Raw genomic sequence first — 27,650 nt, 5'->3', positions numbered from 1 at the left:
CATAATCTTAGTACGGGCCAATACAGAAGAAGAAAAAAAAATAGTTCTCTCGGTGAGTGAGGACCAGTCAAAATTAAATTAGCCAAACATCCGTATACAAGTTAATAAATCTAAACAACCTTGTCGACTCCTCTGAGATAGAGCAACAATTCTAACTGCTAAGAGACAGGATCCAAGAGATTAAGCTGTACCAGTGTTGCATGCCTAGTGTTGCGTACATCTGTCCACCGCCAGTACTGCGCATGCGCCACGTGTGTACTCCTATATTTAATTTTCTGAAATGCAGTGCGCAATTTTTTTCTGGCTAAAAAATTGAAAGACAATTAAACGAGATTTCTTCAATGTCCACGGAACGTGAAGAGCTCTTTCTATCATAATACATTTCTTGTATATGTGGGATTTGTCACATCAATACACCATTAACGTAATACTATCAAACAGTTGTTACTACAAATATATAATTTTTATTACTTTATTTCTTCCAAAACGTCTGGCCGTCTTACCTCAACAATTTGTAACAACATCTATAGAAGTTTAATAGTTTTCATGAGTTTCTTTAACTCGTCACAAATGAACGATGATTCTACACCTTTAATAGCAAAAACGCACTGGAGAACCCGAATAACGATCTGTGAGGTATCTGAACACTGAACACAGGATTTCAAAATACTATGGGGGCTCCTGCTTAGGCCCACCCATAGAGAGAGAGCTGCTATAACGTTCTAGAAACTGAAATCAATGAGGTTGAATTAAATTAGATTAAGGAAGGATGTATTTGGTTAGCTTTGGTCAAATAAGTCGTTACTAATTCAGAAAACATTATATATATATATATATATATATATATATATATATATATATATATATATATATATATATATATATATATATATATATATATATATATATATATATATATATATATATATATATATATATATATATATATATATATATACTCGTATATATATAAGAACCCGTAATTAGATTTACAACAATGGCTCCAGTTACTCAAGAAACAACATCCATAAATATATTCTTTTATACCAGTATTAAGTGTACAGTGTCGAGTGCACCCATGCAGTTAGCTGTGCTGCGCATGCGCAATGTGCATGTGCATCAAGTTACTTGATTATTTAATTAACACCCTCATCCTCCAACACTCTTTACCCATTCATTATTCTTGCCGTTATTAGCGATTTCCTTAATTTCATCCCTTGTAATACACCAAGTGCTTCTCTCTACTCCCGATCCTCATGAATGCCGGCACTATTTTTACTCTGATGACTAATAACATGTACGTAGAAATAGTAAATAAATAAATAAGTTAACTAATTAATTGATTGATGAATGAATGGATGAATTAATAACAACAACAATAATAATAATAATAATAATAATAATAATAATAATAATAATAATAATAATAACAATAAAATAAATGAAAATAATAAATTTAGAGAGGATTTATTTATGTGGGATTCTTATTGTGACATCTGTCTGTTATCGGGGCTGATCACTCCCCTCGTCTTCCGGACATTATTTTGCTTTCCAAAGACCACACATAATTACTCAACTTCTCAGGACGATTGGCAAACTATCATCAGAATTGGGAAAACATCTTTGAAGACCGAAGTTACCTCAATTACCGCCTGATTAAAATCAAGACAAGACACCGAAACCTCTCTCTCTCTCTCTCTCTCTCTCTCTCTCTCTCTCTCACCCGACCACACACATTAACGCATGCATGCCGCACCTTCCCGTCCCCTCACCGCCGCCGCACGCCACTGCCGCTGCCTCCCGTCACCACTAGCGGCGTGACACTCAGTGCACCATGACGGCGGTGTATATAGCGCTCCCAGCCGCCGTGTCGGGCAGCCTGCGTTGAGATCATGTATTGGACACAGGTGGGACATGTTAATACACTGAAGCTGGGAGTATGCGCCTTATATGTGCATGAGTGAGTGATGTGTGAGGATTAGTGATGTAATAAGACGACTCGTGACATTGGTGGTCTTTGATGTATAGTATATGTAAATACAAGATAGTGTACATGGACAGTGGTAGCGAGCTGTAGAAAAGAACAGCCAGATTTGCAATAAGTTGCCTTTACCACAATGTGTGTCACTAGTGGATCATGATGTGTCGCAAGCAAACATGAAGTTACCAATTGTGTCAGACGAAAAGGAAAAAAAAAAAATACATCCATACATAGCATGTGCGATTAAACTGAGAAGAAAGAAAAGATACATGGTCATATTCGCATACCATTAGTTTAAACCAGGACTTGAGAAACTTAAGAAGACCGTATTCTCGAACGTTTCTGCGTCCTTCTCGATAACTTTTAACATACTTCATGCAAAATACTGTGATTCTCAAGGCTGTCTTCATTATTATAGACATTTTAACAAGAATTCTGTATGGTTAATGAGAAAAAAAATGCCCATGAGAGCCCAACTAATCATTGGTGACATTTGAAAAAAAAAAACCTGACGAGATATGGGAGTGTTTGAAAACACGAATCAACACAGTTTATAATCATATAGATACGAATAAAATACTATGAGCACGTATAATCTGATAGCATATGTTGGAAAGGCAATTTATCTTTAAGAGAAAAGGCAACCCATCCTTAAACTATTGCCACGGAGACACACACACATCTCTCCCAGTTAATATCAGAGACTAAAAGACTCGTCCTCCCTCTGACAGATGTCACTCTCGTAGGTGAATGTGCCCAACCAACCGTTACGCAGGAAATCAAGTAATCTTTTCCGCTAATAAAACATAATTAACCCAGTTTGATGGCAGTACATTTGTTAAGTGTATGCAGGCGGCACGGTTCACCCGCACGAGCGTGAAGTGTGCAGGCGGTGGTGAGGGAAATGCAATGCTAACCCATAATGAAATGGAATGACGTGGTGCTCCCATTTACTTAGCATTGCAGTATCGTTTAGTCACTTTTATTCAGTGATTCGATTTATCATACTGAACGATCTGTATTTACTCGAATAGTTTTAAAAGGCAGATTTACTTAATCTTTACCATCTTGCATTTTGACGAGAGAGAGAGAGAGAGAGAGAGAGAGAGAGAGAGAGAGAGAGAGAGAGAGAGAGAGAGAGAGAGAGAGAGAGTGTCACGCACACACACACAAACATACGATTCAAGAATTCCATCTCTATCTGATAAACATGACCACACAATAATAATGCTTACACTAATCTGTCTGTTACTTACCTCCAGAGTGTCCAACTATGGGCCGCGGCAGTGGTGGTGGTGGTAGTGAGGCCGTCCACTGCTACCAGAACGCCAGCCGCTGTGAGCCCGCCAGCTACCAAGCACGAAGTCATTACAGTCAAGCACCACAACTACACCCTTCCTATTCTACTGCTGAGGAAAGATATAACTCCCTCCTCCACTCATAATACTCACAGTAACCCTTCTCCTAACCCCGTGGAATATGTGGAGAAAGACGTGGCTGTAGTTTCCTCATCCTCTCATAACGTCAACCATTCTTCCAACCCCGTGGAATATGAGGAGGAGCACGTGGCTGCCGATGACCACAATTCGTCGTCTGAAGAGTACAAAGAGACGCCTTCAAATCTCCCAACCTTCACACAAGATGAGAGCACAGATAATCTATTAGTCCCGTCAGAAAGTGATGCTCCTCTATTGGAAAGTGGCCGAGTGGAGACTAACGCCAAGCTTCCTGTAAACAGTACAAAGATCAGTGAACCTCCGAAGCCCAACCTCGAAGTGCTTCGGTATTTCAGACAGCTGATCGAAGACATCAACTCCGCTTCTGAGTCTGGGAAAGAAGTGTACGGAATACCATCAGTAGCGGAGGGAGATGTCAAATCACCCTCCAACGAAAGTGACATGCAGCAGTCAGTGTCTGTGCCAGTGCCCTACCTGCTTGAGCCAGAAGCCGCGCCTCCTACATTACTCTACAGTTTTCCTTTAGATTCTGTCCTATCGGCGACGGGAGTAAGGAATACATCAAGATTACCAGACGAGACATTAGATGGAGCCACACCTGCGTCAGCCAAAGACTTTTCCATCACATTCGAGTCCCCTGTCACCCTCATTGCTAAGTCTTCCTTGCATCATTCCACAGACCAGATTTTCACGCCACAGGAGGACAACAGGACTCACCACGACTCTCCACCAAGGCTCCGCTTCCCGGGAAACACCAACCACTCGCGCCTGAATCTGGAAGGGGAGGAGGAGCTGGAGTCCTCCGCGTCTGATGCCAGAGAGGTTTACTACGCCCACCTGCCGCGACCATCTCTGACCAACGACCACCTCCCTGCTGCCCTCTACCAGTATGACGGGGTTTCATCACACCTCGTCCCTGATCCTAAGGTAGGTTTAGCTTGTCCTTCGTTTGGTCACATCTCAGGTTTAACATTTTGAAAAACTAATAATGGCAATGTGCTTAACTCTATCATGAAGCTGTAACAATTTCCCCTTTACCTGTGATTATGAATCCAAAAATAGCCTGATATTAGTGAGCCATGAAAGAAACTTAAACATACTAATAAAAGTAATGTGCTTGACTTTACTCTGAATCAATGTCTTCCTTTCACCTGTGCTGGGAATCTGAAAATAATCCTGATATTAGTAATGAGAGAAACTTAAACTAGTGACATGTTTCCATAAAGGCTTTCACAGATATACACGATAAGCATTGGGAGTTGAAATGGACCGGCAGCCATGTAGGATGGGTGGGGGAAGGTGGTTATTACAAGATTGATGATAACTGTGACGTAATATCGGAGCGGAAGTGAGGAGCGTGGAGAGAGCACACAAGGGGATGCTGGTTTTGACAAATGGGTTCGGTGTGTTGGCGGAATGATGAATAGTCTTTCCTCCGCCCTACTTAGCATATCTGTACGTGTGGAACCAGAGAGAGAGAGAGAGAGAGAGAGAGAGAGAGAGTAATGAAGCTTCTGGTTTAATCCTTTCGCTGGTAGGTCGTCTTTGGGTAACCTTTAAAGTAGTATATGTGTATAATTTGCACGGGCATATAGAGAACAGAAAGAATAAGAGGTTCATTTTCTATTTTCTGTGCTGCAAAACTCATCAATATACTCTAGAGCAAAAATGTCTGAAAAATGCTAGGGGATTATGGGAAAAAAATTGTTAGCACTGAAAAGGTGAAAAAAAAACCTAAATGATAATCCAGTTAAAAATAAACGTAATTCATAATGAAGAGACTTTTCAGCGTGAAGGAGGAGATTCTGGACAATTATTTTAGTTGAATTAAGAAGACGAGAAGCGTTTTTTTTTTCTTTTTTTTTTTCATGGAGTGAAATTCCTAGTGTCTTACTAGTGGCGGGCAGGAAGTGAAAGGGTGAGAGGTTGAGCGTCACGCGAATACTGTGGTAGAGGAGCGGAACTGTGATTATGATAGCTTGGGGAAAAAAAATTACAGAGAGAGAGAGAGAGAGAGAGAGAGAGAGAGAGAGAGAGAGAGAGAGAGAGAGAGAGAGAGAGAGAATATTTTAGTAAAAAACCTAGTAATGATCGCCACCACCTATCTTTCCTCCAGCGGCGCCCCATAACTCCGTTGCTCCGGCGCCTTAAAATAATAATAATAATAATAATAATAATAATAATAATAATAATAATAGGATATAATAGATAAGTAAAAAATAAATAAAAACAATTTTCTCAATCACATTAGAAAAGAGTCAGTACGAAGAAGACTTGATAGATTCACTGAAAGGGATGACAGGTGGATGTAGGGAATGCCACGCCTGATGGCTTCCCGCGGCTTCCCTCTCATGACGCTCTTAGCTTCAAACTTTCTTTTCCAAACTGCATCCCTCTTCCCCACACCAGATAAACCAGTACCTTCTTCCCCACAGACAGTGCCGCACTACGCCTTCGAGTACGTGATGCGGGATCCACTACACGGCGGCCTGCACGGGCACTCGGAGACTCGCCGCGGCCAAGACACCCACGGCCGCTACTTCGTGTTGCTCCCCGACGGTCGCTTGCAGACGGTGACCTACATCGCCAACGAGCGCGGCTACTTCCCCCAGGTCGTGTACACCGGGGACGCGAAGCCTGCCATTACCATCAAGACTCCTCACGAAATACAAAAGCCATTCCATCAAACTCTAAAGCCTTTTTACTTCAAGGACAAGCTGGTGATGCCACACGCGGTGCTCTTCAAACCCAAGTCAGCGTATCTGATCAAGTACGGCAAACCATTCCCTCTCCACTCACACTCCTCACATGGTGTTTCCCTAAAGCCGAAGTACGTCACACCGACACCTATCCAGCCTTTCCTCAAGCCCACTCACTCCCCGGGTCCCACATCCTTGCCTCACACGGGTTATGGTTCACCTCCTATCCCTATCTTTCCCCCTGGACCGCACCAACACCTTCCTGGTCCTGCTCCATCTATTTCAGTGGTGTCAGGATCTCCTCTATCACCCTTTACCCATTCCAGTACCACAGTGTCCCCTAAACCTTCTCCTCATCCCATCCGTCCCACGCTGGGCTCTGTCATCTCCCCTAAGCCACATATAATCACGAAATCACAACATAGTCCCTTCTCAGAGCCACCTTCCATTACCACAACACATTCTAAAGTCTCCCATTTTTTCCCTCCTGTTACTCCTGCCACTCCTAAACCGCCCTATCGTCCCGGCATCACTACTACAATTAAGCCTGACTTCTTCCCTCACCACTCAACTACTATAACGACTACATCACATCCTAAGCTACCGCCTCTGCTTTCAACTTTTACTCCCACCCCAGAGCCTTTCTTTCATCCTACTCACTCCTCTACTAAGCCTGGACTTACCCCTCATCCTCATCCTCATCCTCACATCGTTACAACCTCTCACTCCTCTACAGTCACCCCTCATCCTCACCCTCCTACTATCACAACACTTCATCCAGACTCGCCCCCCTTCCTCCCTACCATTACTACAAAGAAACCGGGTTTTACTCCGTCCCATCCCGCTCCCGTTATAACCTCGATAGACTCGCATCACCCGCCTCACATCACAACGTCATCACCACATCACTCCTCGCATCCTCCTCTTATCACCACGTCCCTGCCTAAGTTCTCTCATCCCTATTCTTTCCTTAGTACAAGCGGACCGAAAGTCACACACCATTCCTCTGTCGTCACCTTGCCGCCTCCACCATTCTACCCCACATCACCGCGACCCACGCCATTCCCTCCCAGTGTCATCACCACAGCAGGACACAAGCCACATCATCCATCTTTCCACCACAATCATCACCACATTTCAGACCACGACGTTCACTTTCCCTTCTCCAGTGGGTTCCTCGACACTCATGGATCAAAGACAGCAATACCTTCTGTCACTACCAGTATCGTCACGCCAGATCCGCACAACCATCTGACGATATTTGAATATAGTGAACGACCACGCCGCCTAGCAACCACCACCGCCACTACCACCACCGCCACCTCCACCAGTAAGGAGCGCAAGCCAACCCTCAAGCCAAAACCTGTATTCACATCAACAGAATCATCATCAGAATATCTCTACGGGGAAAATCTCGAGAAGACGATTTTCGTGACCGCGCGGCCGGAGTCTGGAGAGAAGCAACACAAGGATTATAGATTGCCAAAGTCACGCGATGTTCTCAAAGATTCATTTCTGGCGACCTTGAAACCTGGTAACTTCGAGCGCACGTCTAAGACATTCATCACCACGCCAGCGACTTACACGTCCAGAGAGAGTCGTGAGGACCCACCTGGAACTCCAACCCCCAAACCACGTACGCCAACCCCAGCATCCTTCCACACTGTTTCCGACGTGCGGGTCACCACCACTACCACTCCTAATGACATCGATGGTTCCTATGAGACGCCTTTTTCACCTTCCAAACCTATTTCCATTGACTTCACGCCGAAGAGACCACCACTGGCGTACAATAACCCCTCGGTGCAGTCACAGGCACTCCCGCTATCCTACCACGCAGATCCTCATAAGTACTCCATAGGTATCAGAGTGAAACCCCGTACTCCTCCTGCTTCCCTTTCGCACGGTGTTCTGTACCGCTCTAATCCAGTGTCGCCGTCTTCACATAACAACAATTCTCCATATCACAGCACACGCTTCCAGTCTTACTTAGATACAGCACTTGGCTCCCCACAGTCCAGGGAGTCTATATCCTTTGCTCCAGCCTCTCATGATGCGAGTGTCAATCCTTACCTTGAATCTTTCCTTCATCATCAAGACTTACTAATCACGCCGTGGTCAAATGTCCCCCAAACTCTCCCCTCGATGAACAAAGATTCTTACCACGCGAGACTCTTCGACCCTCACACCAGTTCGGAATCCTCGGAGCAGCAGCATCACCAGACACAATTGCAGTCTTGGAGACCACTCGCAGGTCCTGTTCGCTTTCCCTCCGCGAGTTACACTCCATTCCCTTCTTCTTCAGTCAAGCGAGCAGCTCCAGCAAGTTATCGGCGCTAGATGACTGCAATGTTTTGCTTGCTGCTTGTGTCTGTGTGGGACGTCTCCTGCCAGACCTGTCACTCACCCCGACCACGCAAGACTCGAGGAAGACGACACCACTTATTGCTTTGATGAATACAAGGCGAGCATTTTTCTGCAGGTTATCTGCGCTGGGTGAATTCTGTCTAGTTTGTTGTTGGGATCTGTGGAAGACGTGTTCACCTGCCAGGCCTGTCACTTGCCTCGATCATGCAAGACTCGAGGAGGACAACACTTACTTACCGCTTTGACCGATACAAGAGGAAAGGAACACATGTAAACTACCTGCAATTTAGATACTTATGTAGACGTGATGAGGGAGGGATAGGAAGGGAAGGGAAAAGGGAGGAGTTGTAGCACATTCGTAATGAGTTTCTTTTTTGTGGTTGGTCAGTAAAACAGCAGGAAATAATGATGATAAGGTTTATTAGAATAAAGACATAAATGTTTGTACATGTTTAGCCATCCCCTTCTTCCAGAGCACCTACAGAGAGAATCGTGACAGGTCAAGATCCTGGATGCCATTTCCAATATGAAGGGAATATAATAACAGAACACCCTAGCAGTTACTTGACACCGCGTGGACTCATTATCACCCTACCTGGTACTCTCCACTGTGGCTACTTGTATTTTGAGCTCATTAATTCAATACTGAGGAATGAGATAACTTCAAGATCCGAATGTTCTCCAACTGCAAGGGTAGTACATTTTGAGCGGCAGCCATTCATCTTTTACTAGCAAGATTTGTCCTCTGCCCACCGGCGCCCTCCGCTGACTGTGGCCAAGCAGGAGTGGGTGGTAGAATGAACAGCGGCACTGATGTAAAAAGGGTAGTGTGATTATGGATTTCGTGTATACATCATAAAATTAATAGAAGAACATCAGAATAGATACGGTATAAGAAATAAGCAAAAAAAAAAAAAAAAAAAAAAGATAAAAATAAACAAATAAATAAAAATAAATAAATAAATAAAAATAAATAAATAAAGATTTCTGTGTGCGAGCATAAAGGTAAATAGTGTTCTGTATTCCCAAAAGTAATGTAGGTAGCTCCAAGGAATATCCTTTCCATATCAGAGGGATCCGAATAGTCAGTTTACTCACCGACAAAGGTAATTTATAAGAAATCACTCACCTGTCACGTTCCCAGACTTATCATCTCACAAGAGTTATTCTGAAACGCCTCGCTCTCACCATGATTATTTTCAAAGGCCACAGAGATGATTACCCAGGTCCTCAAGAGTGTTTTTCGTGTTAATAATATAGAAAGTTCGTTAAACTATCACGAAAACAGTAAAAATACCCTTAAAACCCTATGTAATTTCAATTAGACTAATAGAGGAATTTCTATGTAAGAGGGGCACTGGTAATGGTGGGAAAAGATAGGGCTGCGCGGAAGTATTTCGAGTATTGTCCTTACAGTCGGGGGAGTATCTAGAAAGTCATCGGATCGAGCTTCACCAGACAGTGCTTTAAACAGTCTCGAATAATGATTTATCTGAACGAAACAGTGAATCTGGAACCTCGTTGTGGACTCGTCTTGGCAGCGACGGAGGGGAGACTGTGGGTGTGCTCTGTGTCAAGTCAAGTTCCTTTCCCCTGCGCTCTGTATGCTGTGCTGTTATAAGATTTTGTTGCTGCGGTGTCTAATTACAGTTAATACATAAATACATGAGAAGAGGAGACGCAGGTGACTTTACCCAGCACGTTACCTACAGAAGAAAGACGTGAGGGTGTGGATGATGATGGCTACTACAGTAAGTTTGTGTCTGCAATCAGTCAACCAGCCTCTCCAGTGGTCATTTACTTTAATATAATGCAGTACATCTCTCTCCTATGCCGTTTATTTTCATTCACGTCATGATTATTCTCTTTTATACTTAATCGCCGCAAATTGTTTACATTTTTTTTCTTTTTTTTGACGTTTACTTGCATTTTACTTAGTTGTTTCTTCGTGGATAATCATTTCATGTATAATCACTTGCCATTTTTGCTGCAAATATTATGTTCTATTTATGATAATTCTTCTTTCATTTTCTATATTCTTCATTTGAGTTTTCCTTTCTCTGGTATCATAATCTTACCGTATCTTTCGTCAGCGGCTCCGCGAGTCTCGCTTCTACTTTAGTCAGTCCGAACGTTTTCTGTGTGGCGTGAAGCTTTTTGTAGGGGGAACTAAAGTAATCACCAGAGTGTAATTGTTTAAACAGTCGTGTTTACACTCGAGATGTTGAAGTTCACTCGATTTAATGATCACGCTGTTTTCAGACGCATATGTTATCAAATTATCACTGCAGTATGTATAACCTAAGTGGAATTCATGTGATTCTTAAGAGAAACATTTATGAGACGAACTTTGCTAAGGTATTTAGTAAGTTAAGTTCCTGCTGATCCATAGTCTGGATCTTGTTACGCAATGAACATCGAATTTCCTCTAATTCTTGACGTCTCTCCTCACTTGTTCATACGTGGTGCATGAACTGTAATGCTCCGGGCTTTCCCCTCATCCCAGGTTGCGAGAGTAACGTTCCTTGTAACATTACATAAAGAAAGTGCAGCTCTCTTGTATTTCAAATGCTAACAGGAAAAAGGGAAAAAATATAGTAATGCTGTATTCTCATTAAATGATGAAATTATGAGATTCATTAAATGTATATGGAAATTTGACAATGTCCATAAATTAAACTTTGCCGCTGAAGGATATTTACGTTGTTTTAAGGATTAAAGAAACACTAAATTACTTGAGAGTTTTTTAAAACTCTAGAGGTGTTGGTTCTGTTAAATCTTGCCATATTTTGAAAGTGCCCCAAAGCTCTCCTATGAAATTAAGATTAGGTGAGGTGGCTTGCCAGTCAATAAAATAAGTAATTTCTCAGAGTGAGTAATTATAAGCTATAATTGGTAGATGGCAGTGTGATTGATACATGACAGTCTACCAGTCTTCCAGACGGTCTCACCGCCACAGGTAGATGCATATGACCTGGAGGCTCAGCAAGAGGTAGGCACCCAGAAGCATCAGGAAAGTCGTCGACATGGTGCGGCAGAAAGTGACGAGCCATGGGTGATGGCGGAGCCGTTTCATCAGAGTATGCTCCATCCTGGACAACGGCAGGGCCGAAACCTTTCCTGCCTGCGGCGACGTGCGCGCTAACTGACCCTCCACCCCTGTGCCACTAACCTGCATGGAGGCCTCGCACCGTGCCTCGCACAGGGTTGGAAGGAGATGAGGAGCGGCTCTGGCGGGGCAGTACCTCCCGATGGCTGCTCTCGGGACGGAATTTTTCGTTAAATACATAAATTTCTTGAAATAAAAACGTTATAAATAGTAACAAGAGAACGATGGGGCTGAAATCGTCTCTTCCTTACCTTGATTCATTGAAGCAAGCGCCTCCTGGCACCAAATATCCAACACTAGACCAGAAGGAGGGAGCGTACTAGCACTTCTCCAAGAATTTGTTTTCTTTACGTCTTGGCCCTCGCTCATCTTGGCTTTGTTCCTGCGGTCGTGTTTATGAAGGCCTCGCCCGTGGAGGGCCTGACATGATTCTTTCTAAGTTACGTTTTGCTATACACTGTCTTTTTGCTTAATTTCATCACCAAGAATTTTTCCCTGCTATGTATATATAATAATTTTGGGCACTGTGGTGATGTATAGTGACCACGAAGCGCGAGGAAGGTGTAGTGACTAGAGAAAGGTGGTAAAGGCGAGGTTCAAGTTGAGAGTCTATCCATTACCACCAGAGATTTTTTGCTTCACTGGATGATGTGGTTGTTCATGGTGAAAAATTAAGGTGATATGGTGCCACTATGGTGCAGGGTGGAGTGTATGATGCAAACAACGATTGTAATTAAAGATTAGATCTTTTAAAGAAAAACGTATCTTGGAAATGTCATGAGGTAAGAACGTTTATCCTCATTTACGCTTGTGACTGTAGGTCTTGACAACTTGGTTTTACTAATATCATTACACACTTTGCAAAACAGACAGCTTCCAAACACCCGCCTGAAGTACCCCCGGTGCAATGCACATTGTACATTAAATGCAGGTTATTTGGAACTCCATGGTAATTGTAAATTTGATATGTAGTTGATGTGTTTTTAATGTGGTCTTATAATTTTAAATCTAGTATGGTAAACAAGTCATGTAATTTAAGTTTTAGATAATAAAAAAACGTAGTTATCAAGGAAAATATTAAAACAAAACGCTCTTTTTTTTGTTTGTGTGCATGAAGAAAGTTAACGCGTTATACGAGTACAATGACTGTATTGCTTATAGCGCAGCTTGTCAAGATCGGTTGTAATAAGTTAGGTTGCAGTCATTAAAGGCAGCAAACCTTCTAGAAAGGCGAAAACGTTTCTCTTTGATCTCTGCTGTTCTTACATTTAGTATAAATGCATTTTCTCGTTTTCTCTCATTAAGTACTTTTTTTATTTTTTGTTTTTCCTTATTTTTCTTTATTAGCTTTGGTTCGTGTAGTGGGACGTTTCTGTTCTGTTATCAGTCGTGCCTCGCTCTCCACTCCTTCCCTGCTTCCTCCCTTCCCAGCCGCTCACTCTCGTGCTGCTCCCTATCACTGCCTCTTATTATCTCGTCGTCTTTCCTCTTTCCTTCCTGGTTCTTTTTATTCTTTTCATTCTCTTTTTTCCTCAAACACAGACGCCCCGGCAGAACCCCAGGAGGAGAAGGAGGAGATGAAGATTGAGGGCGTGCATGTGCGTGCCTGCGTGCGTGCGTGTCAACAAGGCGGCGGCCGCAGCCTCCGCCAGCAACAGTCTGCGTCGGGTCGTGGTGCAGGGTAGAGCTGTGTCACGCTCATCCCCGCCGCCGCCTGCCTGCCGCCGCCACTGCTAGGCGGACGCGCTGACAAGTGCTCGAGTGGCGACGCAGATTACCGCGACATCACAAGGCAGACCTCAGACGCAACAAAGCGATTCAGGTAAGTGTTAAACCGCGTGGTGTCCGCCCATCAAAACACCAAGCAAAACACACACGTCACGACGCACGTGGTTCCTCATCTGGTCCCAGTTACTCGCTGGTCTTACTTCACGCACACCTCGCCTCGGGCCGCGGACACGTGGCCCGAAGTGCAGGAGCGCGGTGGGTGGGGACACTGCACACCCTCTCACTCCAGACGGGTATAAGAATATTAACTTTCGTGCCTTGTGTTCATCGCGGTGCGATGTTATTTTGGGAATATTAACGTGATGGTGCGCCTTGCGTTAGCCAGGCAGGGCATCATTCCAGCTATTGTGAGTCTGTTCGCTGACACGCCGTGGCTTATGAGGCCGTCACGGAGGCGCTTTGTTGCTGTCGCTTCATCTCGCTGGGCACGGTAGGGGTGAAAGGAGACGAGCACGGCGGGACAACAAAAGGCATTGAGTTTGTCACGCGGGCGTGAATGAGTACCTTTATATTCCCCGTAATGATCCCTAGACAAACACTGAACTCTATAGGAGTCACTTTATCCCCATTAAGTTTATCAGCAGAGGAGTGAGTAGTTTAGGTCTCGCATGTTGAGGGAGTGAGTGAGTGACAGCAGGTCGCGTGCAGGGACGTGAGAGCGGCCTGGGGCGTGCTGGCTGGCGATGCAGTCTTTAAGTGGAGCCAACAGGTCGCTGAGTGTTCTAGACGCTAGTGAGCAGCGCGGCGTCGTTTAGCACTACAGCAGAGAGAGAGAGAGAGAGAGAGAGAGAGAGAGAGAGAGAGAGAGAGAGAGAGAGAGAGAGAGAGAGAGAGAGAGAGAGCATTTGTGTATTTCTTTTATATAGTAGGATATTTTTTGTATATATTTTCTTTCTTTTATATGTGTTATATGTGTAAGCTTTTTGAATAGCTATGCAAAAAGACTCGTAGCTTTAAGCCCGTTGTAAATTTGATGAAATGAAAGAGAGAGAGAGAGAGAGAGAGAGAGAGAGAGAGAGAGAGAGAGAGAGAGAGAGAGAGAGAGAGAGAGAGTCTTGAGTACTTAAGTTTATGATCTTTCGCTTTTACAATTTGGAGTAAAACTAAGCCTTTTTTCTCCATCTCTTCTCTCCTCCCTGCGTCGCGCCAGACTCTAGGTGATAGAAAGTGTTCGGGCTGCCAGCATTTACCCTCTCCCAGGCCGGTGCCGCGGGAGAGGCTGCGTCCCCCTTGTTTATTGGCCGGCGCGTCACCATTAGGAGAACGAAAGTGCAAGTGATGACAGCAGGACGGAAGACTGTATAGATGCGTGTGTGTGTGTGTGTGTGTGTGTTTGTGGAGTTACAACGAGCAATTAAACGTAATTTTGTTCGAACAGAGAGAGAGAGAGAGAGAGAGATGAGAGAGAGAGAGAGAGAGAGAGAGAGAGAGAGAGAGAGAGAGAGAGAGAGAGAGAGAGAGAGAACGCTGAAATACAAGAGAGGAGAGGGAAAGTTGGCCGCCACCGTTGCCTCAAACAATGTTACTGTAGAAAATAAACATCATCTCTTTAACCACTTGAGTTCACTGGCCCGCCACGACCATCCCCTTCATTCCCTCCCATTCTCTTTCTTTCCCATCTCCTCTATCCCATTTTTTTTCCTACTCATCGCACTAAATTTTTCCAGATCTCTTTTCTTTTTGTTCCTCTCTCTTTCCTTCCCGACTATTCCAGTACTATTTTTTTCAGCTTCCCTGCATTTCCCTTCACGTCCCTTCCCTCTTCTCTCGCAGCCAGACTCCTCGCACACCAGTTTCCAATTCAATCGCACATTCTGTCAGTCTGTCTTCATTTCTCTCCGTCAAGGGAAGTCGTTTTGATGATGTTCGGTGATGTTGTGTCGCTTCTGTGAACGGGTCAGGAGAGCGCCTAGGCCCCTCCGCCTATGCAGCACCCTCCTCCTCCTCCTCCTCCTGTTTGATGCGCAGTGGTGCTCACGAGGAAAGGGTGTGCTATCTCCTAATGATAACTACTGCTGTTGCTGCTGATAGTGTGTGTGTGTGTGTGTGTATGTGTGTGTGTGTGTGTGTGGACGGGAGGGTTGAGTTACAAAGACGAGAGAACATTTAAGTTTCTCTTTTACGGCGATACTTTTCGTTCGCTTTCACCGTTTGAGTCTAACTGACAGAGTGATCGCACCGTTTAACTGTTATTATTGCTGTTGCTACTTTTCTACTACTAGTCCGTCATGGGAGAAATCTTATCACTCTCTCTCTCTCTCTCTCTCTCTCTCTCTCTCTCTCTCTCTCTCTCTCTCTCTCTCTCTCTCTCTCTCTCTCTCTCTCTCTCTCACTATTCACCTGGCCTCACATGGGCGCCTCCTAACACCTAGGTATCGATCAGCGTCACTCTGGGCCTCAAACGCACCACTTTGCCGCCGCTTTCCGCTGCTGGCCCCTCGAGGGGGACGAGAACACTTACCCACGCACGGCAAGCCAATAATGGGGGAAAGTAGAGAGAGAGAGAGGAGAGAGAGAGAGAGGAGAGAGAGAGAGAGAGAGAGAGAGAGAGAGAGGAGAGGAGAGAGAGAGAGAGAGAGAGAGAGAGAGAGTTATAAGCCTTTGGGAAGGAAGAGGAATAAAAAAAATGGAAAAGGCAGTAGAAAAAACAAAACAAAACATAAATAGAAGGGTACCATAGAAGAATCAGACGTTTTTAAGACGCTATATTGGTAAAAGAAGCTGGAGGTTTTATATAGAATGTTTTATATAGAAGGGAGATGGAAGGTTAAGGAAGACTGACAGTCATACAGGAGAGAATGAAGAATGGAGGAGGGAAGGACATTCAGCTGAAACACGAGTATGGTGCTGGAAAACTGGATGAAGAAAGGGGAAGAAGTAGAGACAGAATAGATAGAACACAGGCATATAGTAGGGAAGGGAAGTTAAGGGAGATTGACAGGCATACAGCAAGTAAAAGAGGAAGGGATTTAGCTGAAAGACAAGTATGATGCTGAAAACTGATGAAGGGAAAGAAGATATGGAGAAAATATAACACAGGTATAGAGTAGGTAAGGAACGTTAAGGAAGACTGACAGGCATGCAGGGAGAAGGAGGAAGCCAAAAGGGAGGGATTTAGCTGAAACACGACTATCATGTTGGAAAACTGGATGAAGGAAGGGAAATAAGTAGACATAGAAGAGATAGAAGAAACTTTTGAAACATTTAAAACACAGTTATAGAGAAAGGAGGGAAGGCTAAGGAAGACTGACAGGCATTTAAGAGACAAGGAAGAAGATAAAAGGGGAAGAGATTTATCTGAAACACGAGTATGATGGTGAAAAAAAAAGACTGACTATAATGGAGAGAAGAAGAGAGAGAGAAGAGATCGAGGAACACATATATATAGATAAGAGGAGGAAGAAGCAAAGAGAAAAAAAAAAAACAGCTTAAGTAAAAGTATGATAATAAAAAAAAACAAGATGAAGAAAAAGAAGAAAAAAAACAAAAAAAGATAGAAGAGAACACAGATATGTAATAAAACAGGTAGTACAAGATGGTGACAAGGAGAGCACACAGATAAATGTTTGAAGAGGAGGAGAAGCAGGAGGAGGTGAAGGAGGAGGAGGCCCTTGGAGTGTATTTGCATGTTATCTGGAATCGCATCGGGAAGCCATTACTTGAGGCACGGAGATGGTGTCGCCAGGGTAACGGAGTGCCTAAGGGTATTGGATGTGTGTGTGTGTGTGTGTGTGTGTGTGTGTGTGTGTGTGTGTGTGTGTGTGTGTGTGTGTGTGCGAGCGCGTTTAAGAGCACAAACACACCTATAGTGTTTTTAGTTGTTGTTTTCCGGTGATTTAACACACACACACACACACACACACACACACACACACACACACACACACACACACACACACACACACACACACACACACACACACACACACACACACACACACACAGAGAGAGAGAGAGAGAGAGAGAGAGAGAGAGAGAGAGAGAGAGAGAGAGAGAGAGAGAGAGAGAGAGAGAGAGAGAGAGAGAGAGAGATTTAACACACACACACACACACACACACAGAGAGAGAGAGAGAGAGAGAGAGAGAGAGAGAGAGAGAGAGAGAGAGAGAGAGAGAGAGAGAGAGAGAGAGAGAGAGAGAGAGAGAGAGAGAGAGAGAGAGAGAGAGAGAGAGAGAGAGAGAGAGATTTAACACACACACACACACACACACACACACACACACACACACACACACACACACACACACACACACACACACACACACACACACACACACACACACACACACAGAGAGAGAGAGAGAGAGAGAGAGAGAGAGAGAGAGAGAGAGAGAGAGAGAGAGAGAGAGAGAGAGAGAGAGAGAGAGAGAGAGAGAATCAGTAATAAGTTCCAAAGAATGTAGGTCAAGTTCAAGAAACTTTAAGGACGGTGCAGTAGTAGTAGTAGCAGTAGCACCAGTAGTAGTAGCAGTAGTAGGAGTTGTAGTAATAACAGTAATAATAATAGTAGTAGTAGTAGTAGTAGTAGGAGGAGGAGGAGGAGGAAAAGGAGGAAGAGGAGGACGAGGAGGAGAAGGAGGAGGAGGAGGAGGAGGAGGAGGAGGAGGAGGAGGAGGAGGAGAAGGAGTGGTAGCAGGAATTGGTAGTGTTAGGATTTGTTTCCACTTTGTGTCTAAATCGCGGAGGTTGTGGTCAAAGGGACAACATAGGCGTGGGCACTGCACTGCGCGCCACACACCACACATTCCTTCCTCGTTTTTCCCAATTGACTCACTCAAGGAGCCTACATCAATACCTTCATTCTTCATCCTTTACTGGTTGACAAATTGCTTTCTTTCATTTTCTTTCTTTGCATATTTTCATAAAGGAAGCGCTGGGGCACCTTGAACATGGGAGATGAATACTTTGTTCTTACTTTTTCCCGTATTCAGAAACGCTTTGCTCTCTCACCACAACTGTTTTTAGAGGCCACAGAGATGATTATTCTGTTAATAACGTAAAAATCTATTTAATCTGTCACTAGAACCTTAAAAACACTTAAAAAACCTGTGTAACATCAACAAAATCCTTTTGAATTTAGTGGAGGTGCGACGCAGAAGTGTTTCAGAATATTGTCTTTTTATTTGCGTGGACAGAGCGATAAAGGAAACAGTTACTTCATATATCCAACCAATGCGACATGAGGAATATGTCTAAGTGAACAATATGCAGCGGTTTCCTTGAAGAGTCACCATCGTCTTGCCAGAAACCAAAAGAGGACGGTAATAATGTTCCCCGCACAAGGTCTCCATTCCGTCACCATTTCCTCCTCCTCACTATACTCACGTCCTCTCCACACCCCTGATAGAGAGAGAGACCTAATAGGGCGTCTTGTCTGGTGGTTTGCTTGATTTGTTTATTGTCTCCTTGTATCGTTGAGCAAAATTATCACGGGTACCTGAAATTCGAGTTTGTGAGTTTGTTTATGCTGTGGACTGAAAGGTTAGGAACGCCGTGCCTCTTTGGTTCCCAAGGATGTGATGAAGCTGCTGACTCATATTCTTATAAGTGATGTTAAGATGCGTGTGCTAGTAGGAATGCCACAGCTAGATAGCATAAGCCATTGCTACATGAATATCTCTCTCTCTCTCTCTCTCTCTCTCTCTCTCTCTCTCTCTCTGATGTAGTTGAGTTAAATCTATGATGTCTCCAGGAATCTATTTCATTAAAGGTTTGCAAGACGCAGGTAAGGAAAGATCCCTGCCTCCCTCCCTCTCAGCTCCCTCTCGGCGCACCGCTCACCGGCTCTTGCTTGTCATCGGCTACACGACATTACCTCTGATGTGGAGCGTGTCGTGCGGTTCCAGGGAATGAAGGTGCGTGGACAAGCGTAAAGTGGTGATTGTGCAGGCGGGGAAAGGGGGCTGAGTGATATGTGTAAGCACAATTTGAGGCGTGCGTGCCTGATAAGCAACTTAAGGTATCAGGCTTAGGAAGTGGGTCAAGAGACGGAGAAGTGAATAGGAAGGACACATAGCAGGCATTAAACCCAGACGCTACTAACGCAGCCTTGGCATGAATAATCATCATCAGGCGCTGCTGTGGTCGTGGCCGTCACGTCAGGGTCTTGTTGCCGCCTTATTGCAGCCGGCCACTCCTTGCCCACCACCACGCACTTCGCTCGATAGATACTGGGACCGTCTTCTGAAATATTTAGGCGTCTTACCTCAGCGTCTTTAAACTTGCTATTTAAGAAGTTATTGGAAGTTTCAAGGGTGTTGGTGTGATTCTAGTAGTAGTTTAGCAAGGGTGCTGTATCATTAGTTGATGAAGCATTAGTGAGAACCTGACTAAACATTTCTGTGGCCTTCGAAAATAGTCATTAGGAAAGAAAGAAACGTTTCAAAATATGGGCACAGAGTTGTGAAGTGTAATAAGCGTTCTGTGGTAGTTTAAATCCGCACTTTCGAACACACACACACACACACACACACACACACACACACACACTCAGCAAATGGAGCAATAGATCAGTAGAATGCATTACCAGAATGAAGTGATGTGTGCAAACGAATATACAAGTGCATAAATCTAAAGGAAAATATGATCATTTGGCAATAAAAGGCGGGACATTACGAGCGAGCGTGACTCCATCGTGTGAAATACAAATAGGTAGCACACACACACACACACACACACACACACACACACACACACACACACACACACACACACATACACACACACACACACATACACTGATGATTATTATTTGGAGCAACCATTTCCATTCGTACATAGACGAGTATTGGATATCAGTAATTTGAAATTTAATCGTCACGTGAAAATGATAACTTTTTTTTTTTCCATTCGACCTGTTTGCATTTTTTTTTTTTTTGTGTCGTGTTTTGTTTTATAGAGTTATGTGTGCATGCATATACGTATTTATGTGCGTATGTATATATGTAATGTTCTTTCCGAGCATATTTTTCCGCGCACTACATAAGTAACGGAGGGCAAGAGGAGGAGACTAAAAGGAACTCACTCTTTTGTAACATCTTCCCTCACCAAGACCCGCGCAGCCTCCATCCATCAGCGGTCAGTCCGACATTGGGATTCAGACACGTCATTCTCAAATACTTCAGCATCTTAACCTTACTTCTTTTAATTAACAGGCTGCAGTAGAAGTTACAGGAGTTAAAGTAGACATTTCCATGACTCAGGTGATAGCTTAATAAAAATTCTACACTATTAATTGAAGAAGAAGCATCACTGAAAACCCAGCTAACCATCCCTGGTAGTGTTAGGTCTTGTTTCTACTCTGTGCCTAAGTAACGGATTTTGAAATTAGTTCTTATTAGATCATAGTGGTTTAGAATAATGGCGGTCACTGGATTCGGTCTGTTTGGTGATACATCCACACTTGCTTACCTAGAGACGCCATTCCTCCACTCGTTAATTTAGAATCACCTCCTGAGTGTTTTAGAATACGGGGTCACTTGTCTTAGTATGTTTAATGATCTAGCCAGACTTGCCGACTTGGAAACACCAGTTGCCGAATAGCTTATCCAGAATCAATTCCTGAATACTCAAGAATAAGACCGTCAGTTAATTCGCTATGTTTGGTAATCCAGCCAAACTTACCTGTCTAGAAACACCAGTTATCCGGTAGCTAAGCCAGAATCCCTCCTTCCTTCCCATCACTTCTCTATCAGGTGTTAAAGGAGGACATGGCGAGCAGGGGGAGGCGACAGCACCGCCGTCTAGATAAAGGAGATACTATGTTACTGTCAACATGACCCCACAATATGAAAGAGAGAGAGAGAGAGAGAGAGAGAGAGAGAGAGAGAGAGAGAGAGAGAGAGAGAGAGAGAGAGAGAGAGAGAGAGAGAGAGAGGATCATGATGTATAGGCGTATTGTTAATATTCAAGAACATATTCGTTTTATATTTCAAAAATGTGTGCAAGCGAGAGATAATTACTGCCGGTCGGTATGTTTTCGTTGTTGTTGTTGTTGTTGTTGTTGTTGTTGTCCCTATCGGTATCACAAGTGGATGTTCAGAATCACTCGTCGCAGCTTTGGAGTGGCTTTTTGTAACATGAAGAGAAAGCATTCGTCGTGTTTTTGAGACCACGGAAGAGAGAATGAAGGAAAGGAAGAGCAGCAGACGTCCAGACAATAAGATCATCAACTCTTAGGCCAATAGCAAGCACTGAAACAGTCAGCGAATAAGATGCGAACTATAACAAGAAAAAGATGATGAGGTAATGACACTTAAGCGGGATAAGAAAGTGCTACTGTGTTCCAACGCCCGAAATGGTACCGATGCTGGCGTTGACTGCTTCTCTGTCTCTCTCCCTCTCTTTCTCTTGCTTGCTCGCTCGCTCAGAGACTCTCCTTTCCTCACGAAGACAGACTGTTCATGGCTTGCCCTCAGATTCAGGATCACCACCTCCACCACCAACTCACTACTACTGCTACTACTACTACTACTACTACTACTACTACTACTACTACTACTACTACTACTACTACTACTACTACTACTACTACTACTACCATCACTTCCATATACTTCCACTGTGCACATAGGAAACACTATTGTGCATATAATTCCAAGCATCAGTTGAGCGATAACATGCAGGGCGGGGTCACGGCGGGCGGTGTAGAGTCAGGAAAGGCAGGAAGGAGCAAGGAAGTACAGGGGTGGATGGATAGCAGGGTGTCTGAGCGCAGTGAGCGGTAGGGGTGAGGAATGGTGGACTGGTGAGTGGCGAGCAAGGAGGCGAGGCGACAGACAGTAGGAGACAGTAGGATGACGTCAGAAGTTACGTAGTAAGGGGGGCTAGGGAATGACAGGGATATAAGTGTGTGTTTGGGAGACAATGGCTAACCGAGACAACACACACACACACACACACACACACACACACACACACACACACACACACACACACACACACACGGACCAATTAGCCAACAGCAGAACATCAACACTCGAAAAGCAGCTGATCCGTGTGGCAGTCTGCATGGGAGGGAGGGAGGGAGGGGGACCGCGAGGCGTCAACAGACACAAAAGGGAGTTGGTAAAAACTGTCACTCCACAACAAAAGGCGACGAGAAGGGAGGACAAGACTGAGAGAGAGAGAGAGAGAGAGAGAGAGAGAGAGAGAGAGAGAGAGAGAGAGAGAGAGAGAGAGAGAGAGTTTGTTTAAGCACTGCAGCTGAAGGAAAGGAGGAAAGGGGGGAAGAAATGTGTAAGAGAGAGAGAGAGAGAGAGAGAGAGAGAGAGAGAGAGAGAGAGAGAGAGAGAGAGAGATTTAGGCTGCAGAGAATGGATGATGAAGGAAAACTGAGTGGAAGACGGAGTAGTTTAATTAGAAAACAGCAATTCAAAAGAATACGAAGAAAAATGTCAGCGAAAAGAACATAAATTAGGTTTCTCTCTTTCCCCCGCCAGAGTGAGATTGGCCGCCGTGAACAGCGCTGTCCGAAACGCATGTGTGGCTCTTGACTTCAGCTTGGTATTAACTTGCGTCACTCTACTGTCTTTCACACTCGCTCTGATGGAATGTATGGCGTTCCTTCTCTCTCTTTTCTCATTCAAATTATAGTTGCTTTTAGCCTATCTTGATAACATTTTGCTGTTAAACATGACGTAAATTTGATGGCTTTCGATCGCAGCAAACTGCTTTCATCAGTAAGGTAAACAATGATTAGGGTAATTTCCTTCTCCTCTTCTGTATTGAATTATCTTATTTTGAATTATCCTTAAATAACTATGATTCATTGTTAGGGACAAGGATCTGCATTCAACTCTTGCAGACGAGGACAGGATAAACCATCTCAGCCGTGGAATGGTGACGACATTCACGGGATACCGTGCAGTAGTAGTAGTACACTAATTGTGTATAGTGCTGTGACGGCTGAATGTCGTGGCTGCAGACTCCTTCGGCATGCTGCTCTCGGGAGCAGAAGTTGGGCAGATTCGAGGAACGGCAGAGAACTTCCGGAGTGGCGGTGTCTAGGACGGGATTAATTATACGTAAACAAAACCCACAACAGTAGGTAAGTTGTCCGCCTCTTCATGTTTGTCAGGAGTGGCCGTGCATTTCCCCAGCAGGAGGTGGATGGACTGGTGCTGTGGCAGGCGGGATGAAGGACTGTCAGCTAACTTGTCATTGGCATTTCGTAGGCTTAGACTTGTTTATATAGCCCTTTTTAATAACTGTTTCTCGTGGCGTTTGTGAGTGTACTAGATACGTGGTTAGGAGACTTTCAGTAACTACGACACGAGTCATTTCCTGCTGTTTTTTCTAGCATTTTATGAGAATTATAGTCATTGTCATTTGTAACTACGAGAGAGGGGTAGATATTGTGACAATGTGATATTCGTCCTATTGACCGGCGGAATGGTTTTTAAAATGAATTTTCTGAAACTTGTATCCCTCTAATTTGAGACGAAACTATTTTTTTCCGGTAGATTTGAACTTGTTTACGTAGATTTTTTTTTATATAACTTTCTCGTGGCGTTATGAGTGCAGTGTATATGGGTGGTTAGGAGAGAGTATAGATCAGCAGCGACATCTGGTAACCACACGTTTACTACACGACTCATTCCCTGCTTTTATTAATTAATTTATTTTTTCAAACATTTTATCAGAATTATCTATATCCCATAACACATTTTCATATAATTTTTACACATTGTTACTTCATACTAATTTAAGGATATAAACTCACACACACACACACACACACACACACACACACACACACACACACACACACACACACACACACACAGCACGCAAAAATACTCATATTCCCTTAGTAGTGCATCACGTTATGACAAACTGGATTGGGAAAACACAGAATAATTCCCTCATTGCCGCAGTCCAATTAATCTTTATTACTGAAAACTCGTGCTTGAAATCATTATCACCACCACCACCACTACCACCACGACCACCACGATCACCACCACCACCACCACCGCCACGACCACCACGACATCATCATCATCATTCATAGCACCACTCACGGCACCAGATGGCGAAATATGAGAGAGAGAGAGAGAGAGAGAGAGAGAGAGAGAGAGAGAGAGAGAGAGAGAGAGAGAGAGAGAGAGAGAGAGAGAGAGAGAGAGAGAGAGAGAGAGAGGCATAGTTGAATGATTTTGATTGATGGAAAGGGACAGATTCATATCAGAAATGTGCAGTTGATGAAATGTTCGCTAAATACTCAATAAAAAAAAAAAATGGATGGACTAAAAGGAAAGGAGATACAAAATGATAATAAAAAAAAACACCACCACGGAACGATGCAACTAATAAAACACACACACACACACACACACACACACACACACACACACACACACACACACACACACACACACACACCCTCAGGACTACACACAACACCTCGCCATTACCATGTTCATCCAGTCCGCTGCACCACACCATTCCATCAAAAGTATTACACTAACAGCACTCACCACCACCACCACCACCACCACCACCACCATCACCACCGCTACCGACTCCACTCCACATGCAACGTAACTCAAACATCAAAACATTTTATTCTTTCATAGCGGCGCGCGATGAGAGAGAGAGAGAGAGAGAGAGAGAGAGAGAGAGAGAGAGAGAGAGAGAGAGAGAGAGAGAGAGAGAGAGTAGATATGGAGGTCATCTCTTCCCAGCGAGTGAGAATTGACCGTGAATAAGGCAGGAAAAAAAATATGTCGCTTTTTGGAGCAACGTCCGTATTGGTTGTCGTGTTGTAATGGTTATGTTGCGTGTATGTGTGTGTGTATGTATATATGTGTGTGTGTGTGTGTGTGTGTGTGTGTGTGTGTGTGTGTGTGTGTGTGTGTGTGTGTGTGTGTGTGTGTGTGTGATATTCTTTACTAGGCATTTGGCACCACACAGCAAAAGGGCGACAACTCAAAGTTTTTTCTCTTCCTCTTCGCACTTAAATGAACAATTGAATTGGAGGTTTTCTTTTATAATGGAAACACTTTACTTTGTTTCAGTGATTGATTGATAGATAGACAGAGTGTGTGTGTGTGTGTGTGTGTGTGTGTGTGTGTGTGTGTGTGTGTGTGTGTGTGTGTGTGTGTGTGTGTGTGTGTGTGTGTGTGTGTGTGTGTGTGTGTGTGTGTGTGTGTGTGTGTGTGTGAGTCAATACTGCACACTTTTCTTCCTTCAACAAATAGTCGTGTGTCTGACTGTTACTACAATTGAAACTTACGTTTCAGGTCTGTATCAAATGTGTGCGTGAGTGCGTCCATGTGGCAGTCACTGGAAGCGCAGAGGTGAGTGTTAGCGTTATATTTTTTTTGGAAATAAGACACCTTATCTCGTTGTAGCATCGCACCAGCGCACACACACTTGACCTGTCTATCATTGCATGTGTGTGATTTTTATCTTGAAATATGACATTGCATCATAAGTGGACAAGTAATAGAGATTTACCTCGGAATACGGCAGGCGGTGTTCGCAGTGTTTTCCTGTAAGAAGCAACGACACACGTGTAAAATGAATCACGAGCATCACGACAGCGAAAACCATCTCCTTATTCCGTTCAAGGATAACGTAATAGTCCTTCAAGTATGAAATAAGTGTCGATATTGAAATACATATGTCACAAACCTGTGACCTTAATAGCATGTAGCTTTGGCCTTTAACAGATTTAAATGTCCCGGGTTGGGAAGGATGGAGGGGAGGAAATGTGTGGGTTAAATATCAGCTGATGCGCAGTGTTGCCACTTGACGTTCCTCTATTTGTGGTGCAATAAATATAAACATGTTCAACCTGACACATGACTTTTCACCAGTTCCTAGACTCATGTGGTCGCGAGTCTAATGACTGTTGCGAGGGCGTTTCAGAGAGTCGCTGGACGGTCTCGGAAATTATAAATAGATTAGAAATAAGTGTAACATCACAATGATTGATCTTACACCTACACACTTTTGGGTTGCAGAGTCAGGCCAGGACAACATTTAGGTTCGCAACTAAGGTAGTTTTGAAACTTCTGCTTTACATGATCGTCTCAAGATTTATTGCCATTTTTCTTCCTTTCGCAGTCACATGGGAACCTGAGCTAGAGTTTTTCTTGCATGATATTTTGAACGAACGCTTTACTCTCGAACTGTCTTCTTAAGGGACTGCCACCTTCAGTGCGCCTTTTTTTCCTTCACCCCCTTTTTTTTGTTATCCCTGGCTCTATCCACTCTTACTTCTGAATAAAGAACAAAAAGATTAAATGAATTAGTGATCGATGAAATTTTGTTTAATAACGATCACAAATCTTTAACGATCACGTTAAACCCATCAAACAGACCCGCTCGTGTAATACGCACTTAAAAGCACGGTGGTCAAGTGCGCTAGTTAGTCCTTGGCAACCCACCTTCCATATTACTTGAGAACACGGGTGCTTGGGACGCTCCCGACACGCGCCTTCATATCTGCTTCCCGGCAAGATAAGTGGAGTTGTCACGCGGCTCGAACCGGCGCCATAAATTAGGTTTCCCTGGAGCACCACCACCACCACCACCACCACCAGCCGTGTCTACATACCGTGTCGTGAAGCTTTCTCGAGGCGGTGTTAGGATCAGCGATGTACGGCATGCTCAGGTCTTTGGCTTGACGGATGCAAGGTCTTAACGGTATCGAAAACCCATCGCTTAGTCGTATTACTCGACACACTGCTTGCATGCGTGTCAACAGGAGGTGGTTCATGTCCGCAATAATGTTCCCCTGCCACAACCACAGCCACAACCTCAGCCACAGCCTCCTCAGGGAAGGTTATAAAGCTGTGACTTCGGAAGACGTGCGGCAGAAAGTGTTATCCCATTGTAACTCTCTCAATATCATATCGTTGATCGTAAAGAAAGACTAAAGTGGGGGTGAATTTTTACCTCTCTCTCTCTCTCTCTCTCTCTCTCTCTCTCTCTCTCTCTCTCTCTCTCTCTCTCTCTCTCTCTCTCTCTCAAGTTTCTGCATAGCTACGTAAGATTTAATGGATAAAAATGGCTTAATATAACCTTGAGCTTTTTGAAAATCTTCCTTCCTTTTCTTTTCCTCTTGCCGCCCAGCTCGTATGCGCCGCCAGATTAGATAAAAGAGCTTCATCTTTTGCTGGAATTTTTATCTTTTTCCCTTTCTTCTCCCCTCTTCCCCCTTTTTATTTATTTTTTTTTGGAAAAGTGCCAGGATGTGGGAATGTTGTATTTTTTCCTTAGTTATTCGGTCGTGTC

At 43.9% G+C, this 27,650-nt stretch overlaps 2 protein-coding genes across 4 annotated transcripts in view; both read left to right on the top strand.

The window, feature by feature from the left end:
* Positions 1-1,710: 1,710 nt before the first annotated feature.
* Positions 1,711-8,947, top strand: LOC135105092 (mucin-2-like). The gene is made up of 3 exons (XM_064013057.1): positions 1,711-1,907; positions 3,244-4,365; positions 5,874-8,947. The coding sequence occupies exons 1-3, from the start codon at positions 1,893-1,895 to the stop codon at positions 8,475-8,477; spliced, it is 3,741 nt and encodes a 1,246-aa protein (XP_063869127.1). The 5' UTR covers positions 1,711-1,892; the 3' UTR covers positions 8,478-8,947.
* A 3,849-nt stretch (positions 8,948-12,796) lies between these two features.
* LOC135105080 (mucin-3B-like) overlaps positions 12,797-27,650 on the top strand; it is a 163,383-nt gene continuing 148,529 nt past the window's right edge. The window contains exon 1 of one of the 3 annotated variants that reach the window (XM_064013029.1): positions 12,797-13,435. The gene's annotated coding sequence lies outside the window, so the exon portion shown is untranslated. Of the gene's footprint in view, positions 13,436-25,699; positions 25,706-27,650 lie in introns of those variants that run through there. The other 2 variants (XM_064013034.1, XM_064013044.1) reach the window with 2 other exon arrangements.

This window comes from Scylla paramamosain, chromosome 1 (assembly GCF_035594125.1).
Source record: "Scylla paramamosain isolate STU-SP2022 chromosome 1, ASM3559412v1, whole genome shotgun sequence".
NCBI lineage: Eukaryota > Metazoa > Arthropoda > Malacostraca > Decapoda > Portunidae > Scylla > Scylla paramamosain.
The sequence above is the reverse complement of the archived record's forward strand: the minus strand, read 5'-3'. Positions and strand labels throughout refer to the sequence as shown.